The sequence below is a fragment of the Acipenser ruthenus genome, chromosome 6 (assembly GCF_902713425.1).
Source record: "Acipenser ruthenus chromosome 6, fAciRut3.2 maternal haplotype, whole genome shotgun sequence".
Lineage (NCBI taxonomy): Eukaryota > Metazoa > Chordata > Actinopteri > Acipenseriformes > Acipenseridae > Acipenser > Acipenser ruthenus.
The window spans coordinates 14,948,724-14,974,975 of record NC_081194.1 but is presented as its reverse complement, the minus strand read 5'-3'; the positions used below and the strand labels follow the sequence as shown (position 1 = coordinate 14,974,975).

Genomic DNA, 26,252 nt, shown 5'->3' with positions numbered 1-26,252 from the left:
CCTTAAATTTAATTCATGACTAATTTAGCATCCCTGCGTAACATCGTGATTTACTGTGAATGCTAAAAAGTGTCTTGTGTAAACTTAAAGCTAGAATGAAGTTTGAACAGTACATACAGACAATTGTTTATTTATAGAAGTGTCTACGGAATGTACTTGAACAGTATTTGAGTGGCCTTTATATGAGGTGGAAAAATGTAAACACTTAAAATTGAAAGGCCCTTTTAATGAAAGCTTAACTTGTAAATATACTATAATACAGAAAGTAATTGTGATAATATATATATATACTGAGCATCAAAAGAAACATAACTTATATTTGGATAAAATTCACCAGATGTGATTGAAAAATGACAAAGTGTTTTAGAGCAGGTGCAGTGACTTTATTGTGCTGATTAACAATTGACATCACGAAGATGCTGCAAAATGATCTGTCGATCTTGAGCAGGTGTTTTAGATCTTGGTTTCCCAGTTCGTGTCCTGTCATTGACAGTGTGTCTGGTTATACCGTCTCGCCAGGTTTGAGATTGCTGGCTGTGAGCACCCAAGATGGCGAGCCACAGTACACTGCCCAAGTTCAGCTTCCAATATGCCGATTGCACGAAGGCGCTGCTCTCTTGACAGACGTGACTTACTGGTTTTTTTCTGTGATTTTCTTTATTGTTTTTATTCAAGCTTGCAATTCAACAGCTGAAATCACTTCATACCCAGTGTCCAAACAACTGTCTCACTAATTAGGTGATTATTTTTTTTCGAAAATAAATGTGTTCTAGTAGTGAGAAGTTTCTTTTGATGCTCTATAGATATATAGATAAAGAGATGTGTGTGTGTGTGTGTATATATATATATATATATACACACACACACATACACATGCTCAAATTTGTTGGTACCCCTCCACAAAAAACGAAGAATGCACAATTTTCTCTGAAATAACTTGAAACTGACAAAAGTAATTGGCATCCACCATTGTTTATTCCATATTTAATAGAAATCAGACTTTTATTCAACATAATATTGTAAATAATAAAACAAATGAAAATGGCATGGACAAAAATGATGGGACCTCTAACCTAATATTTTGTTGCACAACCTTTAGAGGCAATCACTGCAATCAAACGTTTTCTGTAGCTCTCAATGAGACTTCTGCACCTGTTAACAGGTAGTTTGGCCCACTCTTCCTGAGCAAACTGCTCCAGCTGTCTCAGGTTTGATGGGTGCCTTCTCCAGACTGCAAGTTTCAGCTCTTTCCATAGATTTTCAATAGGATTCAGATCAGGACTCATAGAAGGCCACTTCAGAATATTCCAATGTTTTGTTCATATCCATTCTTGGGTGCTTTTAGCTGTGTGTTTTGGGTGATTATCCTGTTGGAGGACCCATGACCTGTGACTGAGACAGAGCTTTCTGACACTGGGCAGTACGTTTCGCTCCAGAATGCCTTGATAGTCTTGAGATTTCATTGTGCCCTGCACAGATTCAAGGCACCCTGTGCCAGGCGCAGCAAAGCAGCCCCAAAACATAACCGAGCCTCCTCCATGTTTCACTGTAGGTATGGTGTTCTTTTCTTTGAAAGCTTCATTTTTTCGTCTGTGAACATAGAGCTGATGTGACTTGCCAAAAAGCTCCAGTTTTGACTCATCTGTCCAAAGGGCATTCTCCCAGAAGGATTGTGGCTTGTCAATATGCATTTTGGCAAATTCCAGTCTGGCTTTTTTATGTTTTTCTGTCAAAAGTGGAGTCCTCCTGGGTCTTCTTCCATGGAGCCCACTTTCGCTCAAAAAGCGATGGATGGTGCGATCAGAAACTGACGTACCTTCACCTTGGAGTTCAGTTTGTATCTCTTTGGCAGTTATCCTTGGTTCTTTTTCTACCATTCGCACTATCCTTCTGTTCAATCTGGGGTCGATTTTCCTCTTGCGGCTGCGCCCAGGGAGGTTGGCTACAGTTCCATGGACCTTAAACTTCTTAATAATATTTGCAACTGTTGTCACAGGAACATCAAGCTGCTTGGAGATGGTCTTGTAGCCTTTACCTTTACCATGCTTGTCTATTATTTTCTTTCTGATCTCCTCAGACAACTCTCTCCTTTGCTTTCTCTGGTCCCTGTTCAGTGTGGTGCACACAATGATACCAAACAGCACAGTGACTACCTTTCTCCATTTAAATAGGCTGAATGACTGATTACAAGATTGGAGACATGTGTGATACTAATTAAAGAAACTAATTAGTTTGAAATATCACTATAATCCAATTATTTATTATCTTTTCTAAGGGGTACCAACAAATGTGTCCAGGCCATTTTAGAATATCTTTGTAGAATAAGCAATAATTCATCTCTTTTCACAGCTTCTTTGCTTTATTCTATGACATACCAAAGGCATGCAAGTATACATGATAAAATAGCTTTTAATTTCATCACTTTTCAGGAGGAATGAAGCATTATTTCAATGAGCTGTAAGGGTACCAACAAATTTGAGCATGTCTGTATATATAATAAGCTTTACTATATATAATAAGCTTTAAAATAAAATGACCAAATATTACTGTGTACTTCCTGAACTTTTTAAAGGGCACAAATAATAGCAAGTGCCATAAATTATCATTGCTTGCAATGCTTAAGAATGAAAATGTCTTTTTTTTTTCTTTTAAAGTTCACTAAAATACCTTTTATTTCGCACTGTAAGGCCTGGCCGTAGAGTCGTATAATCATACAATAGGGTGCTTGATATCTGGATGCATTTATTGACCGTTTATACATTATGAATGAAAGAATTCCATCAAAATAGTCTCTCCTAGGTCCAGTCCTAGGATTCGTGTAGAAGTGCCAAAAAAATCCGGGTTGGGAGGGGTATATATTTATCATGGAAAACTTTTTTTTTTCTTTTTTTTTTCTCGTTTAACTGTAACTTGTGAGACCGTAGAGCCCTCTAACTCAATGTACCATATTTAGAAGCAAGCACAAAGTCAGTGACAATTTCTTAGAGGAATAAGACCATTTTAATGGTATAAATCAAGAAACAACTCTTGACTGGTCCTTCCTGCAACTAGGTTTACACTGTTGAGATTGTTTTATTCAGCAGAGTGAAGTCAATTTTTTATATAGTCAACCAGTGCTTCTGACATTTTTTCAACTCGCTTAATTAGGGAATACTTACCTGCAAAACAACAATGCTGTACTTGCTTCTTTGTTTGTTTAACACTTTCCTTTAATAAACTACATGTGGGAATTCTAAGTGTAGCACTGTGCAGAGATACCATTGGTACTGGTTGTGCCATTTGGTGCTACTTGCATGTATTTGTAATTAATGCGTTGTCAGTACGTACATACTGAAACACCTGCCCAATTTTGTCAGCTTGCAATTACTAAAACTGTAACTTCACAACAGCAAGGTTTAGAGCTTCTTAATTGTAAAATAATAATAAATGTTAGTCCTTTTGTTTGTTCAGAATGCACCTGAGAGCATGTACAACCCTAGAGCTTTGGGGGGCCTATTGGTTTTGACCCAGGAGAAATGAACATTGGCCACTTTAACCCATGATACAATAATAATGGTTCTGTATGCATAACATTGTCCACCTTGATAGGTTAAAAAGAAACCATTCTATTAAAGTGTGTGTGGACATTGAACTTAGCTACTGAATATCATGAGAATGCAAATATTTTATATAAATACACACACTGCAGGCTACAGCCTTTTCTTGCAGCAGCAGCATTGCATTTTTTTGCAGTTGAGGTGCCAAATTTATTGGCAACTTGTTATTGTTTATAATAATTTTAAAATATACTAGTTATTTTACTTGTTTTCACAGATTATATTATTCATAATAACAGGAATTGTATTGTCTGTGTGGCTTTCCAACCCCCCATTGTACATTAGGTGTAAGGCTCCTTGGGTTATTATCTGTTTAAAATAATCATTCTCCTCTTGCAGTCAAATACAAGCACAGTACTGTATTATCTTCAGTACCTTGGCAGTATTCTCAAAAGCACACAATATTAATAAGAATCTGACAGCACAGGAAGCCAAACAAACTGAGTAAACAATGTAACTGTAGCAGAGAGGCAGACATAAAACAAATGTGATGATGAACAGTAATGTGACAATGAGAAAGAGTTGCTGTTAGGTTGGTTATGTGTTGCAGTGGATACAAAGAATGGAGTTGAGGAAGTATAATGTAAGTCCAGTTGGTGGGGCTCTTGCACTGAGAAATTCAGGACTGAACCTAATAGTTTCAGTGAAGAATCTACTAGCTGAGAAATAGAAGTAGGCTTCTGATCTTATTGTACACTCTCACCAAATTTGTTATTTATTTATTATTATTATTATTATTATTATTATTATTATTATTATTATTATTATTATTATTTAATTCAGGGTTTAAACCCAATTTCACCTGAAAATGGTGATAAATAAATGTACTTATTAACCTGGCAGATCGCTTTATTAATGTGCATCTACTGATACTTTAAGCAAGCAGTGACCATAATTTAAATAAAGTAAATTACCTGGGTTTTACACGAGTTGACCCAGGTCTCAGCAACCCACCTCAGGACGCGAATCAACACGCTTTGATTAAAAGCGACGCAATAACAAACACCCATTGCTCTTGACATTGATTAAAGCACTGAATTGTTGTACTGCTTTAAGAACGAAACACTCACCTATACCAAAACTGACTCATTGCTACTGAGTAAGAAAGTTTATTGGTCCAGAGCTTATCTATACTCAAAGTGAGTATAATTTAGATTTTTGTTATTATACAGTTAAATAAACTATTAATGCAAATGCTTTATTTTTACAGTTGGTTATTAGTTGTCAGACAAAATTGTCAAACTCCTTAAATTAGGTCTTTTAAAATTGTATCAGAAAAGCTGTATGAACCCTGTATTTACAACATCTGATTGAGCTAAGCAGAGATTGTACATTATTTTTGCAGCTGAGGTTTTATAAAATTAATATGTGAAATGGGCACATACAAAAAGTTTGAGTAACATTTCAAAAAATATGTTTGTTAACTAGCCTTGCGTGATTTATCAGGTTGATCCATTTGGTAAAATGGAAACTATAGTAAGATCCAAAATGGAAAATTAACTATATGGTAACAGTATCCTGGGAGACAGTCAGCATGGTTTTAGGAAAGGGAGATCGTGTCTAACTAACCTGCTTGATTTTTTTGAGGATGCAACATCGACAATGCATCAACTGCAAAGCATATGACATGATTTATTTAGAATCACACAACTAGCCTTGTGTGATTTATCAGGTTGATACATCTGGTAAGATGACAAGATGTAAAAAGTAATTTATGAATTTCTTTATCTACAAAGTCAAGTTCTGAAAGTGGTCTAAAATGGCTCAGAATGCGTCTGACAGCATGTACAACCCCAGAGCTTTGGGGGCCCCTAGGCAGCCCCCAGACCCCCGGCCAAAAGATTGGTTTTGCCACAGGAGTTTCAGTCAAAATGATCATTGGCCACTTTCACCCATGTATCAGCCTTTATTTGCTTACACAGATTCAACCGACATGCTTTTTATTTTGTTGCTCAGACTTCCCCATGGATCTCTTGTTGAATGATGCCTTCAGGCTACATAAAATCTGAACCATGTAGTTTGATTATAGTCTTCTCCTGGTTGCAGCAAAGCATCTGGGAAATGGGGCTAGTTGAAAGAACAAGAAATAAAAGGGTCACACATTTGTTGAAATATAGATTGCCAAATACACAACACTTTTTTTGTTTCCTTTTCAAAAAAATTCTGATTCAGGCTTCTAGCTTGTTGGCATCAACGACCACATCTTATCTGCATCTTCTAGACCAGTGGTTCTCAACCTTTTCATCTCAAGGCAGGAACCAGAAGGTGTACCAGTACCTACGTGAAATCTTAAACGGCTGTTGTAAAACCGAGACCTACCCCATTACCTACCACCAGGTTTGTTGTGTCTGTACTCATGTTTGTTGCCTCATTCTGCTGAATGGTTAATCTATGCAGCTGATGACTGCAATGAACTCAGCATGTTTATATTTTAAATATTTTGCAAGTGTTGTTATTGGAATTGGTGACCGCAGCTTTAGTTGTATACAGTTGTAACATGCTGCAGCTCCCATGCTCAGTGTAACAGCATGTAACACAGACAGCTCTTATGATTATATACCGTTTATTTTTCAGTAAAAACAAGTTTATATAGCATTGACTTCATTTTGCTAGATTTACGATATTAAATACACCACAGCAAGCACATTGTCATATATTTTAGATATTTTCATTAGCACTGAGAGCTAAATTTAGCGAATGGTGTTTTTTATTTTTTATTTTTATTTTTATTTTTTTTTACTGCAGTACATAGTACACTTCCTAATTACAGTCCAAAGTATTTCTGTGTGTTCTGCTTTCACATTTTTTAAATGGTCAGTTTGAGAAATAAACACTGTTTTCCGTGCAACAGCTGACCCTGCTTTAGTATAAAACTTACGCTACATTACTGTTTTTCATTATGGTAACGGTACATCATCTAACACCCCGTTCATGCTGGCATGATCTACCTGGGTCTGAACCTACCCGGGCATGACCCGTTGTCATGCGGGTCAGGTACACGATTTCACACTGCTTTTTATAAATGCCCCGGAAGCAGCTTGTTGTTTGTTATTGTGTTGGCTTACGAACGGCCATCAAGCATTTTGTCTCGCTCAACCCGGGTCAAAGATCCTGAGGTGGGTTGCTGGGACCCAGGTTAGCCTGGGTCCGACCCATGTACGTGGTTTCACACTACGTGGGATTATGAACCTGTTAGCCAGGATCCGGGTCTGGACCCGGGTACGAGTGCCAGTGTGAAAGGGGCTTAACTGGGGAATCTTGCTCAATTAAATCATCCTTAAACTCCTGATGGTAAACAATGTAATTAAATATATGTTTGGGATGCATCAGATGAAAAAAATCTGTTTGTGTTGACTTAAAACTTTATTTAGACACTCTGATTTGACTGGTACGGTAATGGTTTTGTGTTCAATGTTGAGCTTTTTCTTGCATTACAGCCCTTCATTAATTATTTTCTTTAATTTTCCAGAGCATTTTGTTAATGGCACGTGAGCAATACACAAACTATAAGGGTATTTTTATTTTTTGCTGTTCTTGTTCTTTTACAATGTGCATTAAATCAACGCAGGCTTAATGCTCTAGGTCAGGGATGTATAACAAGGGCATTATATTATACTTAGCTGAGCAGACTAACCTGTGTAAACTATATGAAAAAAGAAAACCTGAAAAGGTGCCTTTGCAATCAGCTTTTCTCCTGTCTAAATCCCATCCCCCTCCCCAACACACGTTCCCACATCTTCCGTACATCGTTTTTAAAATACGGAATTTGCATATATTAGAATCGTTCTGCTCTGAAATGGATTCTCTAGGGAAGCATTTTTGAAAACCGATGTGATTCATGATACTCTGCTTAATTACCAGCTTTGTCTCCATTAACTGCCACTAGTGTTACATTTTAATGATGAGCAATAAGGAGGAGAAAAGGTTGAAATGACACAAACTGAGGCTTTGGGCGGGGGGGCTGAAGGAAGAGTGGGAGGATAGATTATGTGAGTGTGGATGGACAATTAAGTTGTCGCCATACAGTTCAGTTGCATACAAATGTATCAAATCAAATGTTATGAAAGTATGGGGAAAAAAATCTTGGGAACTAGCTTTTTAAAATTAAGCCCCTTTCACAGTGGCACTCCTACCCGGGTCACAATCCCACGTAGTGTGAAACCACATACCTGGGTCGTACCCAGCTTGACCTGGGTTGCAGCGACTCACCTCACGGTGTGGGTCGAGCGAGACAAAATGCATGACGGCAGTTCATAAGCTGACAAAATAACAAACAGTCACACCTGCGTGAAGGTTTCACTTCCGCAAGGAACATTTCTGTTTAGCCAGATTTTTGTTGATTTGAGACACACCATGAGCCAGATTGCAGCAGGAAGCATTTGCTCTAATCAACATTTGAGCAGTGAAATGGGCTTTAGATTGGGTTCATAATATAGTTTATATGTATGTGTGGTTTTTTTGTGTTTATTTATTTTCTGGCTTTATGTAAATGTTTGGAGGCACCGTAAGAACTGCCCGATCTCGAATCATCCCTGAAATACAGGCAGCCATTTTCAAAGAAGCGTCATTAGCTTCCTGAGGAATTCGAAGAGAAGTTTTTACAATTTCAGCGTTTCGTTATTAGGCTCCGTTCTAACAAACAGTCCCAGCTTGGCCAGATCGGAAACGCTGATCAAATCCCCGTATTTTTCAAAATGCCAAGCAATGCCAAAGTTCACAAAAAGGGAGAAAAACAGGTGCGAGAAATGTGAAGCAGTGCATAACTGTATTGCTCTGTATGACAGCAGACAGCTGCAAACTCCCCCATATGTCGTTTTCTTGTATGCATTATTGAGGTTGTATCTTTGTAAATGCAGCTTTATTTTAGGTTTTATTTTTATCCCTCAAATTGAGGGTGGGAAATTTGGCCTGAGTCTTAAAATCAAAGGAATACAGTAACCTCTAAAAGACAGCAAACTACACCAAATCTTTCTTTGGTTCAGGAGTTTATTTTATTTTATTTTATTTTATCAATGCTTCCTGTAATAAATTTACCGCACCATGTTTTGAACTCTAAATCAAAGCAGTATTTAAGCCAAACTGGTATATAAAAGTTGCAGCTGAGATTAAGACACTCCACTTACTCAGAGCAATTTTTACAGTAATTCTTGAAGGTTGATTTCACTCAACACAAGACTTCTTGAATAGGAAGTGGCAAGCTGGAAGGTTGCTTGTACTGTGTATACTGTATCTACAAAATGTTATGGAGCGAAGAGATCATAGCAGATTTCAGTCACAGTAAAAAATTGTTTTGTAAAGACTTTTTTGTTGCATTTAATATTACCGTATATTGCCCTAAGAAAGTACTGTCGTTTCCCACAGACAGTTCCATTTATTTAAATGTACGGTTCTTTCTGTCACTGAAACATCAAATAAAAGGTGCACATTAAGTGGGCTCCCGAGTTGCACACCCAGTAAAAGCACTCGCTAGAGTGCAGGATGCGCTCTATAGCCTGGACGTCGCGAGTTCGAGTCCAGGCTATTCCACAGCCGACCGTGGACGGGAGCTTCCAGGGGGCGGCGCTCAATTGGCCGAGCGTCGCCCGGGGGGAGGGAGGGTTAGGTCGGCCAGGGTGTCCTCGGCTCACCACGCACCAGCGACCCCTGTAGTCTGGCCGGGCGCCTGCGGGCTTGCCTGTAAGCTGCCCAGAGCTGCGTTGTCCTCCGACGCTGTAGCTCTGAGGCGGCTGCACGGTGAGTTCGCAGTGTGTAAAGAAGCGGGCAGCTGACGGCACACGCTTCGGAGGACAGCGTGTGTTCATCTTCGCCCCTCCCGAGTCAGCGCAGGGGTGGTAGCGGTGAGCTGAGCCTATAAAAATAATTGGGCATTTCAAATTGGGGAGAAAATAATAAAAACTAATTGGCAACGACTAAATTAAAAAAAAAAAAAAAAAAAAGGTGCACATTAAACACAAGGTTTTCAAATAGGTAAAGCGTGTTGAATTAACCCGTTATCGATATTGTGACCGTATTAGAACAACTCGTTTTGTGTTTTTCAATAGCCTTATCTCTCAGGTTAAAAGGCGTTTCATTTCAAATATTTACAGCATAACAAAAACACTCTATGGAAAATCATTTCCTGTTTTTTAAATCAGCAGATGGCATGTTATTAAAGTAGAATAACACAAATTTCATGTATATCCATGTAATGCATGACCTACTACAGGTAGTACTTGTCTCACAGAGTGACACAGTGAAAAGCAAGTTTAGAATGTTTGGAAATGTAAACATACTCGACTATCACCAAGGTCTTCTTTATGATAAAGCAAGAGTGTACAAAAGCCTTAACTATGAAATAACGTAGTATGCAGAAAATAGAACACGTTTTTTGGAAAACATGTTTATGACATCATTTTTCTTTTTATAAAACTGGCTTTTTTTTCTACATTCCAGATTAAATCAGTGCAGCTTAAACAATAGTAACAACAGACTGTCTTGGTGGGACAGCGGTGGTAACTTTAGGACTGAAGCAGGACACTGTTTGGCAGTGCAAGGGTTAACACAGTCACTAGCAAAATAATTAACTGAATGTGGGCATTTGGCTAATGCTAGAAGTGCATTGTGAATACCAGCTTTACATTTACAATTCAAATCCACTTCAGAGGGTATCAACACTCATTCACATACTTATCCATGCTCAAGTACCAGATAGGAAAAGGTTTGACTATGCCTCACCTGCACTTGTGGGCAGCACATGCTAGCTGGATGATAATTGGGCCAGTAGGATAATCATTGCAAGCAACGTGAAGAGGTTAACCTCTGTATTGACATCTAATGCTATTGATAATGCCTGTTTTTTTGTTTTTTTTTTACCATATTACAGTCTTTCTGGATCATTTTCTTTTTCTATGAGAGATATGTCAGTAACATACATATACCCCTAATGACATGCTTTCATTTTCACAACGTAGCATCCTGACAAGGCTGAGCAGCAATAGGTTAAATCCCTTACATAATGCACACCAGAGGGCTATAATCTTAGTAGATTGCTCATCTTGTACATAAAAACGCAAAGCTCGATTCTCAAAGCTCTTTACTCCAAATCGTCATTGGTGCTATTTTTTCTGAAAGGACGAAACACCAACTTCAATTCTAAAATACATTAAAAAAATAAAAAACACCCTTTACAAACCCATCATTTAAATATTTGAGTAGTTTATTGCTGGTTTGGTAACTTTTTATTAGGTGTTTTTTCTTTTCCTTTCTGAACAATCTGGAGTAAGGAGCTTTGAGAATCTAGTCCATAGCCTGTACATATCATTCAGAGATGTTTAAGAAAGTCCATGTTACCACACCATAGGTGACAGTATCATGAACAGTTAACACTACTGATCTTTCCATTTTTATTTTGCTCAGACTGTGTCGCACATACCTTGTTGACTGCGTCTGGCCAGTTCTGTGTCTCCAAGCAGAACGCTGAATGTTTAGGGTACACTGCTCCCCCCTTTCCTTTCAGAGAGCTGTCCAGAAAGTTAGCGGTGTAAAACTGAACCCCAGGCTGTGAGGTCCCCACTTCCAGAACTCTACCACTCGGAGGATGGTATACTCTACAGCAAACACAAAAAAATGTCAAGCACTGTGGAAAAAAACATGTAGATTTGTAATGAATATTAGAGCTTGTACAGCAAATGATTACTGGTGCTGCTTATGGCTGTGCCTCTACAGTAAATAAAACCCTTTCCTTATTTTTAAATGCTTTATTTACTTGTGCATTTATTGCCCGATCATCATACTGCCATCTGTGTAAATGAAAGTTCTCAATATTAACAATATTTAAACAACCTGTTCATTATATTGTTTGTGGCTTGCATGTGTTTGTTTGATAAATGACTAATTTTATTAGAGGTAAATGCAGTAGGTAAATGGAGGCTAACACATGGCAGTAAATGCTTTATGCAGTATGAACTGTAAAAAGTAAAATGGGTGGAGCTGCCAGTTTCAGATGTCTTATTAAATCAATCTGACCTTATTCAAAAGTTTTCTGCCACCCCAATAATTACACATTTGCTGACTTGAAGTTTGAATGTTTCTAACCTTTTGTTCCACAACAGTTCTTGCTCCATCATAAACCCCAGAAAAATAAGAACATAACAATATAAAATCCAACAGGAAATGTCACTGCAAGACACATAACTAATTTACCCCTGTTGATTACAAATCTTTAGCACAGGAATTATGACTGTGTAAAGCAGTGAGTCCTCCTACACTAACTAATCTGCAAAGGGTTATTGAAACACAAGGCCGCTTTGGGTAACAAAGAAAATGGTTATACACATTGTCTAGTAACCTTTGTGAGATCTCCACAAAAACTTTGAAAACACAATCCATACCCCTTGTCTAATTTTGATCTTAAATTCATAGCAACCATTCCTTTATTATATAGACTATCACTGGACAGGGTTTAGGGCATAATTACATTGTTTTCTATTTACAGTAGGTTTCCAAGGCTCCAGAGGACAAAGTCATCTTGCCCACATTGATTTACTTGTTTTGTGAACAGAGAAAAACACAAACATTAATTCACAGGGGTTTATAAAGTAATTGTTATAGTTAACAATCCCCAAAAAACAGCATTAAAAGTTAATAACCTGTATAGCCCGCCTGATTTCATCTTACGCAAAAAGTGTTTAGGATTACTGTTAATTTTATTTCGTACTGCACGATATACGTCAAACAAAAATATATAAAACAATTAAAAACAAAGCATGAATATCGTAACGTTACTGTTCTACCATATACACCCGCATTGCACAATAATACAAAGCAAATTAAACATATATTTGCTGAAGCGGTTTTTATTTTAGCAGACGAGTTGCTCAGTTGTAGCAGGCAGCAAGGGCAAAAAGTAAGTCACAGGGCAGTGACGTCACTTCCCTAGCAACAACCTCCTATGTTGGGAATGGGTTCTTTCAATGCAGCGGAGAGGAACACTCAAAATGAGTTGGAGACAAGCGATGAGAAGCAATTACCCTCTGCAGTACGAATTCAAATGGTGTGCTGCTTTTTATTCTTTTTATTTTTTAAATTAGAAAAAGCAAGTCAACAAAGTTAATATATATATATATATATATATATATATATATATATATACAATATTTACAATATATTCATAAGTGAAATGGAATTAATATACTGGGCCGCAGTCAGACGATAAACGGGCCGTGAGTTGCGTGTCCCTGTGTTAGTCTCCCATTCCCTTTACACTTCTCATAAAACTACAAAGAGATTTACATGATGTGAAATGTTTGCAACACAACCGATGTGTTACTATATATAGTCTCTGCAGCTGACGATGACTAATAAAAACAAACAAAAAAAACGTCAATCCCTTACCACAATAACTTTTTGGCTAATAAATCTAGAAGTTTAGAAATAATATTCAGACACCCTGTTGTTGATCAAAGTTTAAAAGCTGTACCTCTTGTTGGGGCTACTAACAAACATAGAGGTATTCTTAAAAAATTGGCAAAGTGGTTTATTTAGCAATAATCGATTTCTGATTTGCTGAACAAGCGCTTAGGATAGAAAGAGAGAAACCCATGAACATACAAGCCACATGAGGCTGCTCCTTTCCCACACAAGTGAACTGTTTAATTATATCCCTCGTACTATAGTGCAGTACAACAAGGAACTAATGCAGGTAAACAGTGGCACTGTAATTTATTTAAAAAACTTTTTTATAAAATCAGCCCCAAGAGGTTTTCAGCCACAAGCCAATGGGCTCTAATAATGGCAGCTTGGTGGAGGCAGATAACATTTGAAAAACACTTCTGATGTCATATAATGTCAATTATCAGTGGCTTCAAAGGGGAGATTACCAGTGTTTTAAGCTATATTATTTGCTTATTATGATTTGGGTTCTGCTGATATTAAAATAGTGTTATAGGTCAAAAGTTATGGCTGCTGCCTTATCTTGGTGCCTAATTCCTATAATGTAGGACCATGTAACCTACAGCACAGGATGTGCTGTACAATATCTATAGTTGTACTTCTGTATCTGTAAAGTAAAAAGTAATGATTAATTGTTTTTTTTTTTTTTTTTTTTTTAAATGGACCTTGCGCAAAGCTGCTGCTGCTTCTGTTGTTCCTTAGTTGTTGATAAGCAGAAGTTGTGGTCAAACCCAAGGCCTGGCAGTTTCTTCAGGCGCTGTCCAATCTGTACTGGTTTCCTTAGGTCAAAGGGCGAATCCTGCACTGGCTTCACTTCCCCTGGAGAAACAAAAAACAAATAAACAAATGAAACCATCTGGAAAGCTACGCAGCAAACACGTCGGTTCCCGCCTTATCATGACTCATCCGAAAAGGGGTCGTAACAAATGTTTCAAGACACACTATTAAGAACATCGTGAGGTAATGTCATGCACAGCTGAACAGTGTGATGTATTACCGAACCCACTTTTTAGCATTTAGGGGTAGGAGTTGTAAGATGATTGTAAAATGAGTAGAAACAAAGGGTTTGAAAGTAGCATGATACTGTGGGGCCCATACAAGGCACAGCATCTGTATCCCAGACAGAACTGCAACTAGGATCATGTTGCCATTCCTTAGAGACGAGTGACAATGCAGTAATCTGAAATTATATTTTAATATAAAACAGAGGATGGATGCGAGGCACTGCAACGTTACTGAGTGAGACAGGAATTACATTTGACACAAACCTGCAAATCATGCATCTGTGCCTTCACCAGGTGAGCCACTCGGGGACCCAACAATAATCCTGTAATAGCTGCACATTTTAAATTACCACTATTAGTAATACAATCAAATAGTTCACCATGACCCATATCCACTGTATGCACATGTAATCAGGTAAGTTTGACATACAAACAGACAGACAGACAGAGTCATATACCTGATATATTATGATAGTCTTCTCTTGATATTAAGGCTACCGGGAGAATTCACCAAAACAATGTAAGAAACTATTTAAACAGTTATGCTTGGGTAGTCTTTCAGTACAGTTACATAGTGCTGTTAAACGAGCATGCTTCAAATGGCAATTACCAACCGATGTTTGAGGAAGTTGTGGGCTGACGTCCAGTGCCTGAAGTCTTGGTCAATGACTGTGTGATGGCCCCTATCCACTTTCTACAATTGAAGTGGCAGCAGAAGCCCCAATAAACTCAATAGATCATCTACTTCAAGTCAAAGACACTAGTTTTTTCTTCCACCCGTATCTAGGATCAGTTTAAAAAATACAAATACAGGGCGCATCCTGAGTGGCGCATCCAGTAAAGGTGCTCCACGTGGAGTGCAGGATGTGCCCTATAGTCTGGACGTCGCGAGTTTGAGTCCAGGCTATTCCTTTGCTGACCGAGGACGGGAGCTTCCAGGGGGGAGGGTGTCCTCGGCTCACCGCGCACCAGCGACCCCTGTAGTCTGGCTGGGCGCCTGCGGGCTTGCCTGTAAGCTGCCCGAGAGCTGCGTTGTCCTCCGACACTGTAGCTCTTGGGTGGCTGCATGGTGAGTCCACAGTGTGAAAAAAAGCGGTCAGCTGACGGCGCACGCTTCGGAGGACAGCGTGTGTTCATCTTCGCCCTCCCGAGTCAGCGCAGGGGTGGTAGCGGTGAGCTGAGCCTAAAAATAACTGGCCATTCCAAATTGGGGAGAAAATAATAAAAAAATGGCAACAACTAAATTACTAAAAAATAAAAAATAAAAAAAATACAAAAAAGACTGTTTCCACAGTAACAGGCTGTAGAATAATAAGCGTGCTCAACAACAATCGTAGGTGTAAAGAGCATCTTGACTGGGCCTTAGAAAATAAAAAAAACAACTTCCATTGCGATTTACATTTCCAGCAGCCACATCCATGGGCTACAGGTTTGAACAAACATTTGTCTTTAGGGCACATTTCCTAAGCAAATACATACAGCTCCCCACATGGGGATACTTGATTCAAGACTTGCTTTGAATAAATGCTTTAAATAAATCTATTATTTCTCATGCTGTTTATATCAATATGTAAGTGCTGGAAGGTGAATAGCTTAATTATTCTACCTCAATGGTCTAAGGCACAGCACTCCATTACCAACTATTGTTTAATTCTTCTACCTCTAATGCTAAACTGACCAGTCAAAAATAGATAAATACTGACATACTCAGAGGTATCAGTCATTTGTACCCAATTGGCTTGAAATGGATTGGGATCCTGGAGATAGGGCAAGACAAGGGAGATGTGTGGGGTCCATCTGTGCTCTGTGCTCACACTAAAAACTGGAATGGCACAAACAGCTAGGCAACGGGAGTGTGACAGGATAGTGTCACGGCCCAGGCTGGTTACCGGCAGGAAAGAGATCCAGGAACAGACGCTGCAGTTCAAGCACTAAAGCACACATTTATTAAACAAACACAAAAACAGGAATAAAATAAACACGACACAAGGGCCAAAATAAAAGGTTCAAACAAAAGAACAAATCACTTGTAGGCTGGGCATTCGCCTTCACTACCCTGTTACAAAACAATACAAAAACCACAGCACAAACGCTCACGCCCAAACTCCTCCAGCAAACAAAGGATTTTGTTTCTTTTATACATGTGGCCACTCCCCAGTTTGCATCAGTTACTTAAGTGGGGAATGGTCACACCTGTGATTGCTGACAGGGACAGATTTAACCCCATCCCTGCCAACCTTACATTCCCCCACACACTATTTACAGCAGCAGAGCTTCTGACCTGCCACAGGGAGTCTTAAACTACACTGTGGCATGTCTTATGGACTTCCTGAACAGCACTCTTTGAGAAGTGGAATGTCAGTGTGAAGTTTTCTGAAAAAGTTAATCACCCTTAAGACACAGAAATGGAGGAAAGTGGAAAACAGATATCAAGGAATTCAACTTCAGTGTAAAAATATAACATGGCACACTTGTATCTTTGGGGAATGTACTTGCATTATACTGGGGCTTCTACTGCTACTTAAATTGTTGAACGTGGATAAGGGCCACCACAAAAAGATGGTTTGTCAACCCAAATCACCATTTGAAGCATCCTCATTTCTTTTGTATTCAATGTGCAGCCATTTATGCTATCAATATTGAACTGTACAGAAAGGATAACTAACCAAGGATAACAATTTAACTAGTTTGAGTATTTTATTGTTAAATAAATGTGGTATACATATACTAATTAGTATTTTTGATTAGGTTCCTGGTCAGTTATGAGGGCAGTAATATTTGCTATACTACTAGATCTGATCTGTCCTAGACCTGTATACTGGCTTGCAGAGTTAAGAGTTAAATGTAGCAATAAATGCATTTCATTTTGTTCAGAACAATAGTTTTTGTAAACAAACATACCATTTCTTGAATAGACTAGAGATGTGCATCCAAGTATGCATATCCATTTTTGTAATTAAGTAAATAAGGAAACCCAATGACCTTATTTAGTTTATGCATATTTAATATGTAGGATTACCCTGTCAATGCATTTTGTCCAGATAAATGAAAAAGCATTAGTGCCAAAGTGGAAGTGTACAGTAAAGTCTATTGAAAGCTACATATATTGTACATATTCACCAACCTGTAGGAATCATAGTGTCGTCCACGGGCAGGTAGGCCTCCGCCATGATGGACACTTCATGGTCATAGATATCAGGGGTTCCCTGGACGAAACAAAAAGGGATTCTCTTCTGGTTATCGAAAAAAAAAAAGTCAGGGAATAAAACGGAGTTCTGCTTTAAAATATTTAATTTATTTGGGCCCTGATGCCTACAGATATTAAACACATAAACATGACCTTGCAAACCGAGTAGCCCCTTCATGCTGTCATTTCAGTGATAATCATAACCATTTTCCAGAGGTACTTGCTTTAAAAACACTGATTCTGTGCTGTGTTTTGTTCTGGTTCACAGCTACTTAATGCAATTTGAGAAGACTAGACGGAATGAAAAAGTGGTCAGTCTTCATTCATGTACCTGTGTGCAGGGTTGTAATGTAAATAAGGTAAGAGTACAGAAAATATAATAATAAATAAACATAAGCTTGTATAGCATTATATTATACCCAGGCATCTTATGATGTTTCACTGTAAAATTCAGTTTGATGAGTATAATATTAATAAAGTAAAAGCACAGAAACAGCATGCACTGCGCCGCCAGTTATGCTATAAATAATTAAGCAAATACATACAAATACATCTTATATTTGACTCTGCTGTGAAAAACAGGAGAATCCAGTTCTGTTAAACCTCCACCTTCCACAAAATCAATAACACATAATACATTTTTTTGAAAGCTCTTACATGGCCTGCGAGATTGAAGTAGGAATGGTTGGTGAGATTGATGGGAGTCGACTTGGTGGTCTGTGCCCTGTAATTAATTGTCAACATCTCTCCTTCCAGTATGTAGGTCACCCATACTTTCAGCTCCCCGGGGAACCCCTCTTCGCCATCTGCACTTGTCAGTGAGAACCTCACGCCACTTGGAAGTGCTTCGGGGGTCCAGATGGCCTGGAAGACAACAGGGAGTCATTCCACCAGGAGCCATGTGGAGGCATGTGGAAGAGAGAGGACCAAACCTACACAGGAGAAGATGCCTGCGCATGCACCTGTGCGGCATATTATAACTGTGGTGAACAGAACCTCGGGGATCCTAAGGGTTAGATAACCAAATCTTAAAAACATTTTTTTTCATAACATTAAACCTCTAATTGTCTTCAGTCTACATTTTTACATTCATTCTGGTTAAGCCCATTTTTCCCCAGCCACTGTGCTTACCAGCACCATCTTGTGATAAACTACTTTGGATTAAGTTCTATTTTGTATTGCTATTAATTAATAGCTTTGGACTAAATGGTACTGGCACTTGATAATACAAAGACACTTTGGCAGATCTAGGCTACATTACAAATGTCTATACGGCACCCCAAACAAGCCAGTATTCACAGCTGCCGAACTAGAAATGGGCACTGACAAGCAGTAGCTGTAGGTGAATCCGCACCTGATACAACCTCTGTAAAGAAGTATATCAGCCTAATTGTGTTTGAAAGGTATCTAATAAAAAATGGATTAATAAAGAAATATAGTTACCAATTGTTTATTCAATTAATATTTTAATGGTGAGAAACAATTTGCCACAGCATTATTCTGTCTAATAATGTTGATCATGTCCATAGTAAAAGTAGTGACTTTTTTTGTTCTTCATAAATTGGATGTCCTATGGTATTTCATAAGGTAACATGATTTATGCACAGCTGTGACTAGCAGGCACACAGATGCCCCATACTGTCTGCCTCAAACTAAGTGGATCAGAAAGCCAGAAAAAGTATTGGAACACAGCTTCACCCTGCTGCCACTGGCAATTCGTCACCTACCTGCACAGCACACTTACTGTAAACAAATCCAATTTCTCCCTGTCCTGTGTTCTAACTTTTTCAAACAGCATGCGCAAATTCAGTATAAATCCAGTAGATGCGCCAAGAGTAAAGGGTCTCTTGTAGGATTATTCTGTCAAATATCATTAAGCACAAGCATGACTTAATAATAAATACTTTTAAAAGAAAATAACTGTGGCATGAACAACTAACCAGGAAAATAAGTACCCATGCGAGTTGGCTGGGTCTGCTTTTTTTTCATAGCTGTGTTAATCCTGCTTAGACCTGACAAACCATATGGTATTGGTGCACTGCTGCGTCAGCTCCAGTCAAAAAGATGCTTCTTTAAAACACTCAAGAATTTCATTTTTAGCCTAAATTACGAAAGCACTCGCCAATTATGTAGTTGGCTGGAAGTGTCAAATTAGCCTCAAGGTTACAGCATTAAAAAAAATAAATAACCAGCACATTTCACAAATGTTAATTCCAACGCATGCTGAATTTACTCCTACTGTTACAGTCCCTGCAGTGAGACGGACTGCCTTCAGAGGGATTGATGACTTCCTGGAGCTCACAGCAGCTTGAAAGGATAGGTGGGATGGACCACCTGTAACTGGTGGATCTGTTTTCTTCCTTTTATTGCCAAGTCCTCACATATTTAGCAGGTACTTTTCAAGCCCTCACCCTTTAAAACCATTCCACAAAAAAAAAAAAAAGATACCTGGCAGAGATTCCAAATATTGCCAGCCAGCCTGCAATCGCAAACACTTGAATTCAAATTCCTTCACTAATCTCCAAGATCAACAGGTGTAGTTGGAAGTAGGGATATTAGATCCTGTTAAGTTTCCTAAACATTTAATCTTTGGAATTAAACAAGTTAAACTGTTCGAACATATTGGGAATATAAAAGGCATTATGAGGAGCCCTCCATTAGAGTACTGTACTACAAAAATAAAGTGGATGAGACTGTGTACAACATGTATGTGTATATGGAAAAGACTTTAAATACTAGTGAATAAACAACCTTAAATAGATATGAAATACAGGATTTCATATTTACATCCCCCCATTTAATTTATTACCTCATTTCATTATGTGTGTTCTGTAGTATTCTAGGTTGTTGCTTTGTTCATTATTTGCCGTGCTTATACTATTAATCAGTTCAAGAAAAAAATGATTCTGAAAACAACTACTGTGCTGACTGTGGAAAGCATTTATAAATAGAGGTCTACCTAAATTGCGATTTCGCTGAAATCGGGAAATTGAGGGGTCATCGCGAAATTTAGGGGGTAAATGCATACCGGACAAGTACTGGGAGAAAAAAAAGAAACCTTGTTTAAATGAACTACTGTACTGCACAACGCAAGCGATGCAAACTACGTATCTTCCTTCTGTAGATAGGCTTTTTTAATTCCATCGCCATCCTGTATGCATTGCACTTAGGCAAACAAAAAAACAAAAAACCTCCTTAGACAAATAACATTTACAAAAAAATACTCCAAAGCGGTTAACGTTCTTGTTTACCGTTCAAATGACAACAACGTTTTAATCAGCCTATCCGTGCATCTGTACTGGCTTTTCTGTGACCCGTACTGTACAGTAGGGGGTGGGACAAAGTCAGTGCTGCATTGTTTTGATTTAGGTTGCTAAAATCTAGTTTTCAGCATTGGAGGTGCAATACCACAAACGGACGACAAAGCAAAAAAAGCAAAGTGTATTTCAGCTGATGATCGTGTCAAGATATTTCCCAAAGAAACTGTACATGCAGATGGAGGTAATTGTTTTGCACATCTTGTAATGTGTCTTTGGAGAAAATACGATCAATCGTTTATTTAGCTTCAGAATCACACACTAAACGAAAGGCTACTACAGAGACTGCTGAAGAACGTAAAATAAACAGCTTTCAGAAAACAAACCAAGTCAGCGCAGACAAAAAGTATTCCTGTCAGTTGTAGCCAAGTTAAATCAGTACTACAGGTACGATCTAGCACAGCCACCTCGCTTCAACAACCTGCTGCTTACTTTTTAAACACAGTTAGAATTTTAGACCCGAATATGCACGTTTTCTTTGTTTTGACTCGGTACTAATAAAATAAATTGTCAGATGGGACCAAACGTGACAACGAACGTGCTGCATATATTGCCTTTATTAAAGTATGCCAGATGCCCTTGGGTAGCCGAGTTTTGGGACTGTTTCTAATCGATTTCCACATCTGTATAACTTGGCAAAGCTTTGCCTTACACTTCCAACCAATTCAGTGGATGCAGAACGTGCAGTCTCAATGTATGGGCAAGTCCACACCAGACAGAGAATGTCGGTAGCAACTGCTGGGGGATGTTGCATGCTTGCCTTTAACAAATGACAGCACTCCGTTTTAAGGAAGCAAGTAGCACTGTTTTTAGGCTTTTATAGTGTTCTGAAATATTGTCTACTTAGGTTTATTTAATGTTTAAACAGGTCCGCGAAATCCTAATTTTATTCCATAACCTACCCGCGAAAAATACGTAAATTTACCGCGATTTAAGTAGACCCCTATTTATAATCAACTACTGCTGCAAGCAGTAGCAGGGTCAAGCTTTATGGAGATTAGTTTCCATAACTACTGACTAGCCTGAGGCTAACATTCCCACAACAAAGAAAAACTAAAGAGACTAGTCATTTATAAAATCAAAAAGAGATTCAATTAGTTCCCAAAACATCAAGACTTCAGAACTTTAGCTGTCTCTCAAAGCTAAATTCATTGCCAAGACCTGCGGTCTTCAATTTCCTCATTTCATAAAGCTATGTGAGGCTCTGACCTTTCTATTTTGTTATCTCTATCAGCTCACCCCCCAAAACAACAGAATTATTATTATTATTATTATTATTATTATTATTATTATTATTATTATTTCCAATAATGTTAAATAATATCAGTTACACTTTCTTTTGTACTCCATTAATCTTGCAAGGCATGCTGGTTTTAAAGTGAGAAAAACATTCAGGATGTGGTTTTTGTGATGTACCTTACCCTGACATTTTCATTTCCAGGCAACATTCTTATATTGCTGTTGACTAGGGAACACTTGTCAAATATAGCCTATGTCATATCCTGTATACAAAGGCAGTAAAATTAGTAAAGCAGTCAATGTCAAAAGTATCCATTCAACAAATTAGGCTTTCAGACTGGCCTATCATTTTACTTATAGGCTGCCAAGCCAGTGTTACTCTCAGATGTGTATCTCATATTACAACAGAGTTACAGATTACGAAATGAAAAAAGCGAAGCAGTAACAAACTCTTTTTACCAAACACAGTTACGTTTAGATTCAGTCATCGATATGTACCTCTTCAACTCAAGATGCACGGAAAGCAATTGGATAAAAAAGTCACTTGATGATTTCGATCTCTCCTCCCCGTCTTCAAAACACATATCACATTACTAACACGCCTTAGGGCATTATGACAGAGAGAAGGGATCTGAGCTGCAAATCTCAGTACAAAGGGGACACAGCCAGAGTGCTGTGTTTTTGTTTGTTTATTTGTGTAGCAGAGGACTAGCGAGTGGGGAGCTGCAGCCACGGAGCCAGCACGACTAACACTGCAGAGCACAGCACAACTCAGCACAACAGAGCACCACTGTACTACAACCGGAGCAGTTTCCTGCGCAATTATGTATTGCTGTACTGTGTTATTATTTTGTGAAACCTTTTAGTTTGGGACTGAAAACCTGCTGTTTTACCCCTATACCAGCAATGTTACGGGGTTACAATGGCAAGTTTCCAGTCCCAAACAAAAACGTTTCACAAAATAATAACACAGTACAGTGATTATTATTAATTAAAACTGACTATTTTTGTAATTGTAAGCAGTGGCGCTGGAACAATTCTTAAAGTGGAGTGCTGAAAGCCATTGAACAAAACTGTAATCCCTGTATATAATGGAAGCCATGCAAAGCCAGGGGGTGCTGCCACACCCCCAGCACCCCTGATTGTAAGACTGTTTGGACATTCACTTTGTCACCACACCACTCACCTCCTGACAGGCATGTATACAAAGAGATCAGATTGAAAAAACAAACAAAAAAAAAAAAAAAACATAGACCAGATGGCAAACTTTCACATGCGCAGGTACGGTATTGTACTGCAAGTGCTCTTTCATTTCACATACATGCGTACGTCCTGGAGCTGAAGCTCTCAATCCATAGCAAAGGACAGGAGAGTGCTATTTACCAAGCCATTAGGACCCTTTTATTGCATTTTATTGACCTGAATGTAATAATAGAGAGCCACAAGGCTCCAGACTACACAGCATCTAATGCGTCCATGAACAACGTATGCATTGTTATTAGACCTCTGCTGTATAGACTGCAAATCCAAAATCAATCAACGATTTCAAAGACCTCGTGAGTTTCACTAGCGCATTATCAATACTATCCATGACCCATTCTCCCGTTTCAAACCCCAGAAGGGTGTTTTTAACCACCCAAGTCTGTGTTACAAATATAAACACAATACTCTGTTTCCTGTCAAATATTATCAGTATACAGTAAGAAAAAAAAAACATTTCCCTTTTTAATTTACTTTACTTTTTAGAGCTATAAAAATCTCGAAGATTTCCAACCTCGTGCTGCATGTAGATGCAGGAGCAGCAGGCTCACAGTTTTAGTTGCTTCCAGGTTTCAAAGGGGGAGGAAGCTTATCCATACAGATAAATCTACATTAGGGAACTGTAACCAAATAAGGCTATCAACAGAGTCTGCTTTCTGATTAAGTAGAGTGCACAAAAGGCCAAACCATGCTAGGTTGTACAGCAGTTCAAACACCAAGACATCGACACCAAGAAATTATACTTTACTGGGCCACTTTCAGATGATTGTAGTCTCCAATCATGCCAAGCTGGGAATTATATTGCCTACGTGAAGCCATTATTTTGACTTTTAAACTGTTAAATGTCAGTCCGACAATGGACAGTGCATTTCTCTCTGATAAAAGATTTCCTTCTCTTTTTGACAATGCTTGCAACCACCAGATACTAGAACATCAGATAACTGCAACTAAAATAGCCTAATGTCCAAAAGAACTGCCAAAAGAACACTCGTTATCTGTCAGTTTTTTAAATATAGAAGTCCATACTAGAACACTGGTAATACTTGTTACAATGCCATTACAAGCGGATTCAAATGCTTCCCCCTGTGCAAGAAGCTTGATATTGAACATCATGCAAGAGCTAATATAATAGACCCTGCACCCCAATTAAAAATCAATGCATTACGGGAAGCCAGTTTGGAGACTTTTGACCCAAAGCACATTTAAGGATCAACCTATTCAACCAAAGTAAATGGCCACTTTAGGATCATGAGGAAATGTAATGCCATTGAGCAAGAATCTTGTGACAAATAATCGACTGTGTGTGCAAAATATATATATATTATATATATATATATATATATATATTATATATATATATATATATATATATATATATATATATACACACACACACACACACACACACACACAAGTGCTACCATCATTACCTTTTAGTGAGTGGACTGCGAGGTAAAATTTACCTTGTCAAATCCTTTCAGTCCCCCATGGATAGCATTAGGCCCATTATTGATGGCAAGCTGGTACTCCTTCCCATTGACAGTGAATTTACCTTTGGCAATCCTATTGGCTACACGACCAACGACAGCTCCAAAGAACCGGGGATTGGCCAAATATCCTTTAACACAATGAGAGGAAAAAAATAAAGACATCATCATCATCATCATAATAATAATGTGGTATTTTAAGCATGTCATATTTAAAAGGATGCACTGACAGTTCACAATATTTTAAACCTTTCTTGTAGTTTTTAGAGCTATATTTTTTGTTTACAAGGAAGCAGCTTCATGGTACAGCAAAAGCTGCCATTCTTAATATTTCAAGTTCAGATGCTATTCTGAAATACCCTTGATACATTTCACTCCTGACATAGGAGACATATATTCCCCTATTTTTTTAATTAGGGGAATATAAATGTAGAGTAGGTGGGACTGGCAGGGCTGAACGGTCACAATGCCATATATTCAATGGAAAAAGGAAGACTGCTCAGTCCAGGAGCTTAGGATTCGCCATACAATTTCAAAGCCAGATCAAGGCACATTTACAAAATAATTATAATAAAGTAATATTGGATATATAGCCCATAACCATAATGATTACAAACTCCATATAGTAAGAGGAAAAAATAAAACGACATCTGAGACAACTTACTCTTTAACTATATAACTTTAACAGGTGTTTTTTTTTCTCCTTTATGTGCGAAATACGAAAATATATCCTATTAAATTAGAATATTTTAATTGCTACCAATTTAAAACAACTTGATAACAAACACCTTTTTATTCAAAATGGCAAACACATACGTTATTTGGATACCGTGCTTCAACATAAATGTGTTGTTAATTATTATAAAAAAAATATATAATTCGTTTGAGAACCGTAACTGACTGTACATTTAAAATGTACTAACAATTCCACTGCAAAAAACAAACTACAGTACTGCAATAAAATACTGTACCGTATTTGATTACAGTTACTTTGTAATGCAGGGAAATTAAGCAAGGAACTGAGGCTCCATACCAAACGAAGCGATCTTACTATACTGCTTTTATTTCTCAAAAGGAAATATAATCAATCTTTATGACTTGTTAGAATTGTTCTTGTGTTTGTTGTTCGATTCACTGTGTGCACTTCCATTTCACTACCTAACACTAAAATAGTAATAATATAAAAATATAAGTCAGTAACAGAAATTTAAAAAAAAAACGCCACAGAGAACCCACCTTCTGGGTTATCAAAGCCCAGCACAATGTCATTGATTTTCCCAGTCTTGTCTTTGGTCTTTAAAGCAGTTATTATGCACCCAAGCGATATAATTTCCATTGTCACGGATTCAGATTTTAATTGGAATTTCTCAACAGTTCCTCCCCCAGGCAAACTTTCACATGCGTCCTTTGTTACCTCTGTCATTTTTAAGTTAGAAGCAGACTGTTCAAAACGTGTTTAAGTTGTCAAGAGTTAGTACTCATTCTAGAGCTGTCAGCAAATAAGTTCACTTCTTGGACTATTGTTAATGATTACACTGACAGCAATAACTGTCTAAAGCTTTCTCAGTATAGAAAAAAAAAACCTGCACCAAATGCCTTTATATCGCACCAAATCCCAGTATATCGTGTGTGTGTGTGTGTTTTTTTCTTTTTCTTTGTTTTTTTTTTTTTAGAAAAACACAATCTTTAGTTGTTTCATATTTTGAAATCCCGGAAGTTGCTGGCAAAGACTC

General features: G+C 38.0%; 1 protein-coding gene across 1 annotated transcript; it reads right to left on the bottom strand.

The window, feature by feature from the left end:
• Positions 1–5,482: 5,482 nt before the first annotated feature.
• On the bottom strand, positions 5,483–26,252 carry galm (galactose mutarotase). Its single transcript, XM_034017099.3, has 7 exons — positions 25,756–26,252; positions 24,496–24,650; positions 17,874–18,080; positions 17,154–17,235; positions 13,691–13,844; positions 11,008–11,182; positions 5,483–5,663 (listed from the first exon to the last, which is right to left on the bottom strand). Exons 1-7 carry the CDS (start codon positions 25,940–25,942, stop codon positions 5,586–5,588), a joined length of 1,038 nt encoding a protein of 345 aa, XP_033872990.1. The 5' UTR covers positions 25,943–26,252; the 3' UTR covers positions 5,483–5,585.